This window comes from Hypomesus transpacificus, chromosome 11, assembly GCF_021917145.1.
Source record: "Hypomesus transpacificus isolate Combined female chromosome 11, fHypTra1, whole genome shotgun sequence".
Lineage (NCBI taxonomy): Eukaryota > Metazoa > Chordata > Actinopteri > Osmeriformes > Osmeridae > Hypomesus > Hypomesus transpacificus.
Genome location: NC_061070.1, coordinates 4928238 through 4941815, shown reverse-complemented (window position 1 = coordinate 4941815; position 13578 = coordinate 4928238). Strand labels below are relative to the sequence as shown.

The 13578-nt window shown below is 39.0% G+C and overlaps 1 protein-coding gene across 6 annotated transcripts in view; it reads right to left on the bottom strand.

Moving 5' to 3' along the window:
• The window catches only part of mcph1 (microcephalin 1), a 38505-nt gene extending 25195 nt beyond the window's left edge, over positions 1 to 13310 (bottom strand). For 2 of the 6 annotated variants that reach the window (XM_047029628.1, XM_047029630.1), the window contains exons 1-10: positions 12982 to 13065; positions 7909 to 7980; positions 7587 to 7678; positions 7318 to 7436; positions 6973 to 7057; positions 5562 to 5673; positions 5339 to 5470; positions 4973 to 5059; positions 3767 to 4882; positions 2294 to 2409 (exon numbers count right to left, since the gene is read on the bottom strand). In XM_047029628.1, the coding sequence (XP_046885584.1) occupies positions 2294 to 2409; positions 3767 to 4882; positions 4973 to 5059; positions 5339 to 5470; positions 5562 to 5673; positions 6973 to 7057; positions 7318 to 7436; positions 7587 to 7678; positions 7909 to 7948 (1899 nt within the window). In that variant the 5' untranslated portion in view covers positions 7949 to 7980; positions 12982 to 13065. The other 4 variants (XM_047029629.1, XM_047029625.1, XM_047029627.1 and 1 more) reach the window with 4 other exon arrangements.
• Positions 13311 to 13578: the final 268 nt, after the last annotated feature.

Sequence of the window (13578 nt, the reverse complement as noted above, 5' to 3'; positions counted from 1 at the left end):
AAATTGAAAAAAGAATGGGACAAAAAGAAATCAAGGGACATTTAGAATAGATAGAAATGTGCGATTAATTGATTAATCGCGAGTTAACTATGACATTAATGCGATTAATCGCGATTAAATATTTTAATCGTTTGACAGCACTAGTTTTAACTTATTTACTTTATTACTCAGTGCATTCATTTAGATTGATAATTCCGGTAAAAGAAACGCAGTATCCCAATCAAAGTTAGTAAAATAAACGCAGTTTAACCAAAAACACAAGCTGTTGCGAGCCCGCATGTTCTCTTCTGTGCTTGCTATAATAGCCATTGCAGCGGCACACATTAGTCCAGGTGTCGGCACGCAAATTATAGATTGATAGTGCAAATTGCCAATGCTGCGGTAGCCTACATTCATGCACATGATTATGTAGCCTTCATTTGTCTGCCGTTTCCTACATAATAAATTGCTTATGTTGATCAAAATGTACTAGTTTGGTTCTTTGTTCAATTGTCCTACCACCACAAACGTATAAACATTTAGTTCAAAACAGAAGTCATTACATGCACAATGGTTGAGCCAGTTGTCATTATTGTAGTCCTAATTCACCATACAGCACTTTCATGTACATTTGCTATGTGCAGGCAGTTTTGACATCAGAAAACATGAATTGATGTCACTGATCTATTCCAGTACATCCAGATTATATTGTTGTTGTGTTAGCTAGCCAGCAAACCACTTTGATAGCAGCTGATTATCAGTTGCAAAAGGACATTTGCTTCTAAAACACATAATTTCCCGATATCCATCCTATGAACTCCAGTGCATCAAGCGCTGAGTTTAATTTCATTGTAAATGCCTTCGTTAATTGCGTTATTTCATTAACGAAACAAAATTCACTGAAGTTATTGTACAGCCTGCAATACAGCCTCCGAGTGCATGCGCTAGTGAAGTATGGGGCGAGGGATGACCAGAGGACCAATTGAAGGGAATGGGATGAGTTTCCCATGATGCCCGTGGAGGCACATGAAAGATGGGGATTGTCAAAATGCTGATCAGGCACTAGTTAACTGTAAACATAGACCTCGGTTGGATACATTTTCACGTTCAAGTCAGAATCACATTTTCAGAGGATTTGCTCCTGCCGACTTGGCTCGACTATATCTCAAATCCGCAACCAGATATGAAATACATATCTTTATAGCATCAAGGGAGTACATACAAACATCCAATGGTACACAAACAATAACATTACTGCAACTAAGGTACAAGGCACATCAGATGGCGTGCTTCATCAAAAAAACTCTACACAACTGTCTTCTTAAGACTCTTTCAGACAGTCTTTATTCTTAGGGCTCTTGATTTGTTAAATCACGTGATAGAACGTTATTGTAATTATCAGCGTAGACAAACAGGGAAAATATAAGCAGCTCTACAGTCATGTTGTGGCCCACTTGCACATTACTTAATTTGGCTCTGGGTATGACAACCTTTGTCCAGATGCGGTGTGTGTGGAGGGAGGTTAATTCAAACAGTGCCTTCCCTAACCTCCCCTAATGTGTGTCAGGGACAACATGTCAAAGGAGATTGTGATGCTCCAACTCAAAACACTAAACCAAGTGAAGATAGTTACCAGAAAGACTTGGTGGTCAGGGAACAAAGGGTATTCTGTGAACACTCTGGAGAATTTACCTCTGTAACCTCAATGAAAAAGCATCAGCTTACAATAACCTAACCTCTTGGTAGGACAACCTCAAATATCAAATCTCATCCTACTAAGGTTGAGGGAATAAAACAAAACATTCCCTCTTTGATACAGGTTACAAGAAACCAACATTAACAACATTCCTAAGAAAGATGAAAGGGTTTTCATCTCAAACTCTTAAAAGCTGGAACAGTGGTCTCAACCTGTCAGGGTTGAGCCCACCAAGACAACAGAGAGCCAGATCCATGTCACAAGCCTGCAAAGCTGCGTGCTGCCAACATGGAGGTAAGAGACTGAAAACCTTGGAGACCACCAAGACCCTGTGGTAGGCAGCTGAGTCTATCTCAACCTGAGTAAGAGCAGTTTCTGAGCACCTGGATTATTGGGAATTTAAACAATACACATGTTCAGTTTGTTTAATACCAAGCGTTCTTGGAACCAAATTTGACCAGTTTCTCTTTTCAGATTCCTCCACAACCAACTCAATGAATTCATAATTATAAAACTGAATGGGCGAACTGTCGGCATCACAACCTTAAATGAGGTAGCTAAAACCCAATACATTACGTACACACTATAATTCAGTGAGGCCATGTTTAAATTAGTTACCTTAGTTTTTGTGTCCATTCTCTTGGCCTTCTCATTAACTTGTCTTTTCTGCTCACATATTCTCTCTGACATGGCAGCAGTATCAGCCGCATCACACTCAGTTCCTCTGCCAACAGCTGAAAACACACAAAAAAAAAACATCAACCATCCACTCCTGCAGCAGGTGCAGCTTTCTTCATTAACACTTATACGTCTGCGTCAAATAAGACAATGAAATGGTCTACAAGGAATAGAATACATTATATTTATTAAGTGTTCGATATGCCAATACAGTACAATAAAATTATAAATTCTGCTTTGAAATGTGTTCTTTGAACACAATTGTTTTTTTTTACTCAAAATTAACTTTCCCTGCTACTCCAGGCACCCCCCAGGGACTCTCATAAAAGTGTTATGGAAATATGTTCACATATTGGAACACAAGTAGAATCAAATCCTCATTCATGTGGTTTGTGAAACCATGAGATCAACAGTCACATGGCATTCAATTAAGACTTAAAAGCTAATTTAAAGTAATATGCTGATTACCTCCATTCACTTTACATTTACATTCCATTTAGTCATTTAGCAGACGCTCTTATCCAGAGCGACTTACAGTAAGTACAGGGACATTTCCCCCGGAGGCAAGTAGGGTGAAGTGCCTTGCCCAAGGACACAACGTCATTTGGCTCGGCCGGGAATCGAACTGGTGACCTTCAGATTACTAACCCGATTCCCTCACCGCTCTGCCACCTGCCACCTGACTCCTGACTTTAAATATGCCATACGTTTACATGGTAGATAATGAGATTAAACAAATGCTGAGTTGCATTCCTTATGTAGGACTGAGTTAAGGTGTATCCAATTCTCTGGCCATGTACTCCCATACATTGCATCTTCATTCATAATGCTGACATGGGGGGAGGGAATCCTATATCTTCAAAATGTCTGGCCCACACCCTCTGAGGGTTGGTCACAATAGTTGAGTGTTTATGGTTGTTTGTTAAATAAACCAGTCACTTGGAGTTTTGTGTAATATACAAGCTTCCATGCGCTTGTAGGCCTACTATCCATCACTTCAACTGACTTTACAATTTGCTACACTGAAGGCGTATTTCCTATTGATTTATTTCATTCTTATGATAGATTTTGTTGTACTATTTTAATAAATGTACTGTATCATCCAGCATTTAAAGTTACTGGCTATCCTCGTACATATCTTTCACACCCTGAATACACTGACCTAGGTCAGATCAAGATTGCCATAAATTTTTTATAAACATACGCATGTCACTGTAGTCCCTGGGGGCAATAAACAAATGTATTCCCTGCTATCATATCAAACAGTACTCCAGTCAAACCCAAATAGTCCCTGGTCTTACACTTATTTCAAGATAAAAACCCAGATTTAAAGAATGGGCTTTTATTAATTAAGCTGAATTAGTACCAATTGTGATTAAACAAATCTTGACAACAGGCTTTGTTTTCACATACTTTCCAGATGGTCTGGACTTCTGTGCTCTTCCAAGTCTTCTCCAGCCACAGTTACACAGGTTTTTGAAGTAGCATGACACAATGAAGGCTTAGTCGTGACAGATCCAGTAGATGATTCATTAATCTGAGCAAATGATAATGAGCTCTGTCTAATTTGTTTTTTAGCCAATGTTGTTATAATATTATTATGGTCTGTAGAGGTTAGAATCCACTTTGCAGCCTTGCCAAGAGGCATTTGTTGATCTAAGACACTGCTGACATTAGCAGGCTGACAGGAGTGTTTGTTTGTATCCAGCTTATTATCTTGTTTCCTCCTTTTCACCTGGGTCAATGTTGACCCGGCAGATACACTCCTACGTTTCTTCCTCTTCCCAGGGCTAGACTCAAGGTTAAAGGGGATCTGGACCATGGTCCCTAAGGACAAGCAGCGTGAAAGGGGTTCTTTGCGTTGCCTCTGGGGGTGGTTAGCTGGAGAGAAGAAATCATCAAAACCATCCTGCTCCTCCTTGGTACAGGTGTGAACAGTACTTGGAGAGTCAACAAGATCTGCAGAGGATTGTGCTATGGGAGAACCAGAGGGTCGGGTACGCTTGGATCTTTGTTCACCCCCTTTTAGTAACGGAAGGAAAATGTCCCCAGACATGTTTTGAGGCAATCCACTCTCCGGTGTGAATGTGGATGTTGCTGAGCAACTAGGAATACTTTCACTCTCCAGTTCTTTGTTTGCATTGGACTTTGTTCTTCTACTGTTTGAAAAAGTACTTATCAGTTCTTTAGATGCGCTAGATGAACATCCATGTTTTCTGTTGCCCAGGCTGTCAGATTCTAACACTGATTGTCCACTATGCCTCCCCTTTGGACTGCAATTCACAGGGGATCCAAAAATCATGTCTACCTTGACGGGAACAATTTTTACTGAAGTTTTCCTTGGCTTTCTACTTTCTTTGCACTCTTTAACTTCATCTGACAAACCAGGAAGAGAATAAATGGACGATTTCTGTTTTGGTGGGACGTCACTGCAAGGCGACTGCCAGCGTTTCTGTTGTGTCTTCTGTTTCTTGCCAGATCTCACCAGAGCCCCAGAAGATGAGCTGAAGTCATCATATGATTCATTATCTGCAGGCAGTGATAATAAACTGTTATGAGAACACAGTAAAAGTAAGTAGTATAAGTAATTCTGTTTTGATTTGACCAGTAATTACGTACCAAGCACCTGAGGGAAAGTACATGTGGGTGTACTATCAAGAGAAGGTTTCCAGTCAGAGGATAATTCTGACTCTACCAACTGTGAAGCTGAAATAAATAATGAAATCAAATTACAATAAGGCCAGTAACAAAGTACTTGAAGATTTAGAATAGCTGTTCATGCACTGAGTGGTGTAGTGAAATGTGTTAAGATTAATATGTTTCAATATGTAAAGTATCTAAACCTGTAGAACATAATAATTAAATAAATAATATAATTCTGTGGCATTTCCAACTTACTGTGTCATGTTCAGCTATTGTATTAATTTATAGTCATAGATCAATCCGGATATACCGTACATCATGCAGTTTAGTTATAAAACAAACCTGTGGGTGAAAGTTTTTCTCTCTTCTCTTTCATTACTTTCAGACGCTGAGCCATTGAGTCCGACCTTTTTAAAGTGGGGCTGTAAACTATCCCATTATCTTCATCAATGATGAAAGGAGACACGTCTGTAACTAAGGACAAAGACCATCTGAATTGAGGTAACACGAATGCATGTCAATGTTTATGTCAAGGAGTCACCTAAAGTAAAAAAAGGTTTCTTACTGAGAGGTTTGGCCGGCACCAGTTCTTTCATCATCTTGTCTAGCTTTTTCTTCATGCGTTTGTCACCATCAGGGGTCTTCTCGGGTGTCTCTCTAGGCTGCATGCAACGATGCTACATTAAAAAAAGAAATTGTCCGCTGAACAATTTGGGCTTTAGAATCAACATTACCGTAATTTTCGGACTATAAGCCGCACCTTTTCTCCCATTTTTCGACCCTGCGGTTTATATAACGGTGCGGCTTATCAAATTTTTACAGCTAACGGCCACTTAGATATCAGTAAATGTTCGCTTAAAAAATATATAAATATTCAAAGATGTGCACACTTTTTAAAGGTTTTTCAAAAATAGCGAAAGTTAAGTGGTTAAATGATTGTGAAGTCCCTCAAGGACCACTGGTTGAAAACCACAAGTGTAGATCACTGCCGGTAGCATAAGGGGTCCCATTATCATCCACCTAGCTCTCGACACTCGTTAGAAATGTTACCAAAATGTCGTTATAATACAAATAAAAAACGTTGTGTCACAGCATTGTACTTTAATATACAGATACACATCTATATTATAACATTCCTGTTTTGAAATCCAATCAGGATATAACTAGAAATGTTACTTCCCTGATTTTAGCAATTAGCCAGGGGGTCCCATTATTGTCCACCCAACCACTTTCAATGGAGAAATTTCAGTTTGACGCTGCGGAAGGCAGATGCTACACATACGGTTTGAGAGCGTATTTAGATACTCAAATCTCAAAGTAAGAAGCTGTAATTTGGTGTGCAGCAATATAAGATGTGTACATATCGATAAGTTACTTTATTTCGTTGCTGCTGCATATCTTCTTTAAGAAATTAACGGAAGAAACAGTTGTGGACAATAATGGGGCCCTGAACGTTGGTGATTTAGAGTGGACGATAATGGGGCAACTTATACGATGTGTGAAAGTTGAAAAGTGTGTGTGTCTGAAACACTATGTGATACAGTACAGTTTACACAGCACAGTATATGTTCTGTAGCTACTATTGCACTAAATGGTAACACTTGAATACGTTATGCAAATATTCAACTTGTTTGTTGAAATGTTAATAATTGTGAACTTCCTCAAGCAGCCATCTCTGTCCTGACAATCCCCTCTGTGCACGAACCCTTATATATGGTAATTAAACATTAAAACACCTGCGGTTTATAGTCCAGTGCGGTTTATATATGTACACATCATTCAATTTAGCTGCTGTGGCTTATATTCAGGTGCGCCTTATAGTCTGAAAATTACGGTCATTTCAGATAAGGTATGCGTTTGAAATAACGTAGACATAGAAAATGTGTATTTTTGGGCAACACAATCCCGATCAATAATATCAACTAAATCTAAACAGCATCTCCTTAACGTTGCAATAGTCTTAGTTAAATACTTACGGTTCTTTTCTTGAAGGCAGGATTGACTTCCTCATTTAATGCAGGGCACAACTCTTCATCCACCTGTTCACCTTCATCTTTACACCTTACACAATTGATTCCAGATACCCAAACCAGTGAGCCACAAACTGTAAGACTATCGGTGCCATCTTGTGGCAGATACAATAATTGTAAGCAATAAAACTGAACAGAAACCCACTTCTGCTAATGTAGAAATGATTAACAGAAAAGTTTAATTAATAATCCAGCCAACCTTAATTTAGCTAGTGTAGAAGTGTCTACTTATAAATGGTAAACTGTAAGTGTAATCTTTTGTAGATCATTCTTTTTGGATAATAGCTTTACCTTTCCACCCAGAGGACAGACACCAGTCTTACACCAGTTTTCTTGGCTCTGTTCCATGTGGCTTGATGGCCATTTTTAAAGACTACATGCGTAACTTGTTTGTTGAATCTTCTTGTGACCTGTTATCATCACACAAGGAGAGTGATTTTGTGTGAGTAAGCATGTGAAGCATGTATATGAAGGAAGGAAAACAGTAGAGGGAGTGTGTGAGCGAGAGTATGTGTACATGTGTGTGTATGCACGCATGTGTGTGCATGCTCTAGTCTCACTTCTGCTCCCATTTCCTGCAACAGCTCGATAAAAGGTTTAGAGTAGTTCTCCGTTTTACTGGATGACCACACATCAACATAGGCGACAACATCTGTAGGCAAAAGTAAATCTCTGGTTAACCCAAGTCTGTAATTTCCATCTATTAAAACCATATTTATCTTTAATATGTATATTTCTGCTAGTGGCTGAACCTTGGACTGAGATCTAGATATATAATTTTGTACACAAACATGACTGCCAGAAGCTCACCCACTCGTCTACAACCGTTATACTACTGCAAACAGAATCAAACTCATTGTTAGATAGCTAGCCAGCAATTACCTTTCAATATAGTAGGGATACAGCCAACGTTATTGGTCATGATTAGCCACTTGTTGTTTCTCTGGACGTCACCTACACTCCAAACATAACAAGTATTAGACCCATTAGTAAGCTAGTCCGGAGAAAATGTTCAGCATGTGACACACTGGTTATCAACACACGCTACAGTAACTCAACAAGTTTTGCTTCTCTAATCGACTACTACTACTACTAGCTACCTAATAACTATCCTGTTATGACAGAATGTAAACGTCAGTTTTTGAGTACTGTATAACCATTTGACTGGTTGCTTTCTTGTCTTTACTAGACATATCTAGTCTAACTACTACAATAATTTATAGCACTAGGAGGTCTCAGTAATAAAAAAAATTATTATTATTATTATTATTATTATTATTATTATTTTACAAAATATCAATTTCAATTCGAACGAAATATCTTGCTATTGGAGGATGAATAAAGTTATAGCTAATCTGATCTATGACTGCTTGCTTGTATTTTTAAAAGTTACTGTCCATCTACGGCGTACCCGATATATGTAGCTAGTCTAGTTGTAGGGAGGACAAACCCGTTTGAGCGTTTTTCCTGAAATACGTTTTTATTAGTTATTCCTGGTGAAATTATGGAATTAAATGACATATTTACGATATTAAAATACGTGTGCACAATAATATCAACAATATTTGCTAAATGTAGACGTTTTTAAAGGTTTTGAATTTTACCTCGAAGCTACTTCCGTTAATCAGCAGTTTGTGAAAAAGAGGCTAGTTTTACAACAGCGACTTTGGATGTAAACTACTTTAACATGTTAGCTGATTAGCCAATATGAGTGAGATATGTATACAGTTACATTAACAAACCTCTTGCTTGTGAAGTATTTTGTCTTAAATACGAAGGGAACACATCACATTAACAATTCTAAAATGCTTGACACGCCAAATGTTGTCTTTTTTTGACAAGCGTCCCTGAAGCTCAGATTCCGAGTCGAGTTCCATGAAGCGTTGCAGTGAATGGTTGCAGGCACTCATCGGACTTAAACTCAAATAACTCAAATGTCCCAACTGGAAAAATGTTGCGGTTTCACAGTCCTGTAGAGGACATTTTTCTGAACAGATTGACATCAAGTTAAGGTTGTGGCATTAAAGTTCAGGTTAGTAGCCAAGGGTGTAAAGACCACTCGGCTAATTACAGACGTCTTAAACTGTTAAAACGCCAGTGCCACATTCGGGACGGTATTCACACAGGCATTGGATCAATCCTAGTTTTCGGGCCTACTAGCTCGAATGTTTTTAGATGTTTATCTGCTACAAATGAATGAGTTGTCTAAAAAATGAGTTGGAACAAAATACCACTATTAAGTGTGCCCTTTGCGCCCCTCCCCCCAGCTGTCTGGGCCAGGCTGCTGCTGTAAGTTGCTAGCCAACCTTTACTGAGGGGACTGTTTGAACGCGCTGGAATAAAAAAATGTTCATCTTTATGTATATTTGAGACCACAGATTCGTAGATGTACGTTTCCACTATATGTTAACCGATTTTAAGGGCGATCGGATTAAATGAGCGAAAACAAGGCACATCTGTCCATATTTTGTTAGTGAAGCAGGGAGAGGAATGCTCGTGGCAAGCTAACTGGCTGGGTAGAGCGATAGGGAGTTTGTTAGCACTCAAAATGTAGCTCTTAAACAGGGGCACTCCTAGGACATAAGCTCGATTATAAAAAATCCCCCAGCTGGGAAATGTTCGCGGTTTTCACAGTCCTGTAGAGGAGACCTTCATGAACACAATGACATCAAATTGAGGCTGTGGCATTGAAGTTCAGGTTAGTAGGCAATGGCTCAAAGTGCTCTCAGCCATTTACAGACCTCTTAAAATGGGAAAACCTCTGTGCCACATACGGGATGGTATTCACACAGGGATTGGCTCTAATTTGAGTGACAGGTTGATTCACCAATTGAAAAACTCATCTGGGAATTTTGATTTTTGTAAGGGGAGTGCCGAGATTTTACTGTCGCCGTTTGGCTTCCTAAACAGCAGTAGAATTACAAGTTTTTCTAAACCGCGTCGCGTACAGCATTACAGTGAGCTACACTGGTTTAAAACTACAGGTATATAAGGACAATTGTACCCATGAATTGTTTACTAGTAATATAATGTCATAATAAATCATAAAAGGTTCATCGATATGTGAGGCATGTTTATTATTTTAACGATCGAAAACGGATGTATCACAGACCGCTATCGTATATGTCGTTAAACAGAGGCTAATTACGCTAACGACTCAGTCATCAAACGAAAATTGACTACTGTTTTCGAAAGTAAATGTACTGATAATATCAGCGTACATCGTACTGTACATTAAATATCACAATTGTGTTTTTTATCACAATGTTAAATGAGGAGTAAGTTCAGTTTGGCATTTGTTGACGCTTGGAACTCTCCGTTGTGATTACATTGAGAGCAGAACGTTTGTCCTCCCTACTAGTTGTAGTAGCAGATTAGCATAAACATTGCAAATGGCTAGCTAGCAACATCTAGATTGATCTATCTGTTTGGGCTCTACTGGTGATGCTAGGTTGCTGGGCTATGGCTTACTAAATTCATCAACAAAGTTAGTCTAAACTTCAGACTGATGCTTTAAACTTCCAAGCTATCTAGGCTGATAGCAGCAGAGTATTAACATACATCGGAAGTCAAGATACATAATTACTATATACGACTGTAGTTAGACTAATACGTATGCTAATTGTAGTACTTCTACAGGTAGGGAGGACAAACGTTCTGCTCTCAATGTAATCACAACGGAGAGTTCCAAGCGTCAACAAATGCCAAACTGAACTTACTCCTCATTTAACATTGTGATAAAAAACACAATTGTGATATTTAATGTACAGTACGATGTACGCTGATATTATCAGTACATTTACTTTCGAAAACAGTAGTCAATTTTCGTTTGATGACTGAGTCGTTAGCGTAATTAGCCTCTGTTTAACGACATATACGATAGCGGTCTGTGATACATCCGTTTTCGATCGTTAAAATAATAAACATGCCTCACATATCGATGAACCTTTTATGATTTATTATGACATTATATTACTAGTAAACAATTCATGGGTACAATTGTCCTTATATACCTGTAGTTTTAAACCAGTGTAGCTCACTGTAATGCTGTACGCGACGCGGTTTAGAAAAACTTGTAATTCTACTGCTGTTTAGGAAGCCAAACGGCGACAGTAAAATCTCGGCACTCCCCTTACAAAAATCAAAATTCCCAGATGAGTTTTTCAATTGGTGAATCAACCTGTCACTCAAATTAGAGCCAATCCCTGTGTGAATACCATCCCGTATGTGGCACAGAGGTTTTCCCATTTTAAGAGGTCTGTAAATGGCTGAGAGCACTTTGAGCCATTGCCTACTAACCTGAACTTCAATGCCACAGCCTCAATTTGATGTCATTGTGTTCATGAAGGTCTCCTCTACAGGACTGTGAAAACCGCGAACATTTCCCAGCTGGGGGATTTTTTATAATCGAGCTTATGTCCTAGGAGTGCCCCTGTTTAAGAGCTACATTTTGAGTGCTAACAAACTCCCTATCGCTCTACCCAGCCAGTTAGCTTGCCACGAGCATTCCTCTCCCTGCTTCACTAACAAAATATGGACAGATGTGCCTTGTTTTCGCTCATTTAATCCGATCGCCCTTAAAATCGGTTAACATATAGTGGAAACGTACATCTACGAATCTGTGGTCTCAAATATACATAAAGATGAACATTTTTTTATTCCAGCGCGTTCAAACAGTCCCCTCAGTAAAGGTTGGCTAGCAACTTACAGCAGCAGCCTGGCCCAGACAGCTGGGGGGAGGGGCGCAAAGGGCACACTTAATAGTGGTATTTTGTTCCAACTCATTTTTTAGACAACTCATTCATTTGTAGCAGATAAACATCTAAAAACATTCGAGCTAGTAGGCCCGAAAACTAGGATTGATCCAATGCCTGTGTGAATACCGTCCCGAATGTGGCACTGGCGTTTTAACAGTTTAAGACGTCTGTAATTAGCCGAGTGGTCTTTACACCCTTGGCTACTAACCTGAACTTTAATGCCACAACCTTAACTTGATGTCAATCTGTTCAGAAAAATGTCCTCTACAGGACTGTGAAACCGCAACATTTTTCCAGTTGGGACATTTGAGTTATTTGAGTTTAAGTCCGATGAGTGCCTGCAACCATTCACTGCAACGCTTCATGGAACTCGACTCGGAATCTGAGCTTCAGGGACGCTTGTCAAAAAAAGACAACATTTGGCGTGTCAAGCATTTTAGAATTGTTAATGTGATGTGTTCCCTTCGTATTTAAGACAAAATACTTCACAAGCAAGAGGTTTGTTAATGTAACTGTATACATATCTCACTCATATTGGCTAATCAGCTAACATGTTAAAGTAGTTTACATCCAAAGTCGCTGTTGTAAAACTAGCCTCTTTTTCACAAACTGCTGATTAACGGAAGTAGCTTCGAGGTAAAATTCAAAACCTTTAAAAACGTCTACATTTAGCAAATATTGTTGATATTATTGTGCACACGTATTTTAATATCGTAAATATGTCATTTAATTCCATAATTTCACCAGGAATAACTAATAAAAACGTATTTCAGGAAAAACGCTCAAACGGGTTTGTCCTCCCTACTACAGGCTCTAATTTACGAACCATCAAGGACCTTGCATACATCTTTACACAATTTCACGGAATCCACTGACCGCTCAACGTCCACAAAGTCACATTGTCATTTTATGACAGCGTTTAGCTAGCAAAAGGGCTGCACCGACGTGTACACCGAGTAACTTAGCGATAATTTGTTTTTTAAATTATTTAAGATCACTTGCCGGCTATCTAAATGAGTTAGTCGAAGTGAGCCTACGTGGTTAGCATAAGCTCAAGCAATCTAGTAGTTATTAGGCTAAATATTTAAGGGAAATAACAAGGGTACTTCGTCACTAGAAATAACAGAACTATTATCTAAACTATAGATGCTAAGAAGTAAATTGTAGCGAACATAATTAATGAGATAGACTACCTTACATTGACAAAATCTTTATATTGCCAGCTAGCTAGCATCTACAACTTGTTGCGCGCTTGCATTTCATGTCTCGCCCATTGCATTCTGGGATGATTTTTTCCCAGTATGATCTCACGAGTCCATTCTCAGTCAAATCACATCAGTTTTTGGTTTATAGTTTACTTACCATAGTCACTGATACAGTCATGTGTACACTTATGGGTTTAACAGTGAGAGCTATTAACTTTTTGTGAATTGTCTTAAATGATCACCCCAAGAAAGAAACAAGCCCATGGCCCACAACTACTAAAACGAACAGTGGCCTCATAGCAGATTAGCATTACCCACATGGCCGACAAGTGGAGACACACTGAAATGATTACACATCATTACTGGGAATTTCACTCAAAAAAATGGCAAGAGGTAGTCACAGAGCCTGTTTAATAAGTGGTGGGCCAAAGCTAAAAATCGTGCATTTGAACGATCCCTGCGATGGAGGAGCTGGATTTTTCTGTATCGCTTTAAAACTTTTCTACAACCCTTCAAAAATGTGTTGGCATGTCCAGGGGGCTATTGCACAAAATTAGAATAAAGAAATCCAGGGTAACTGAAAAAGCGCA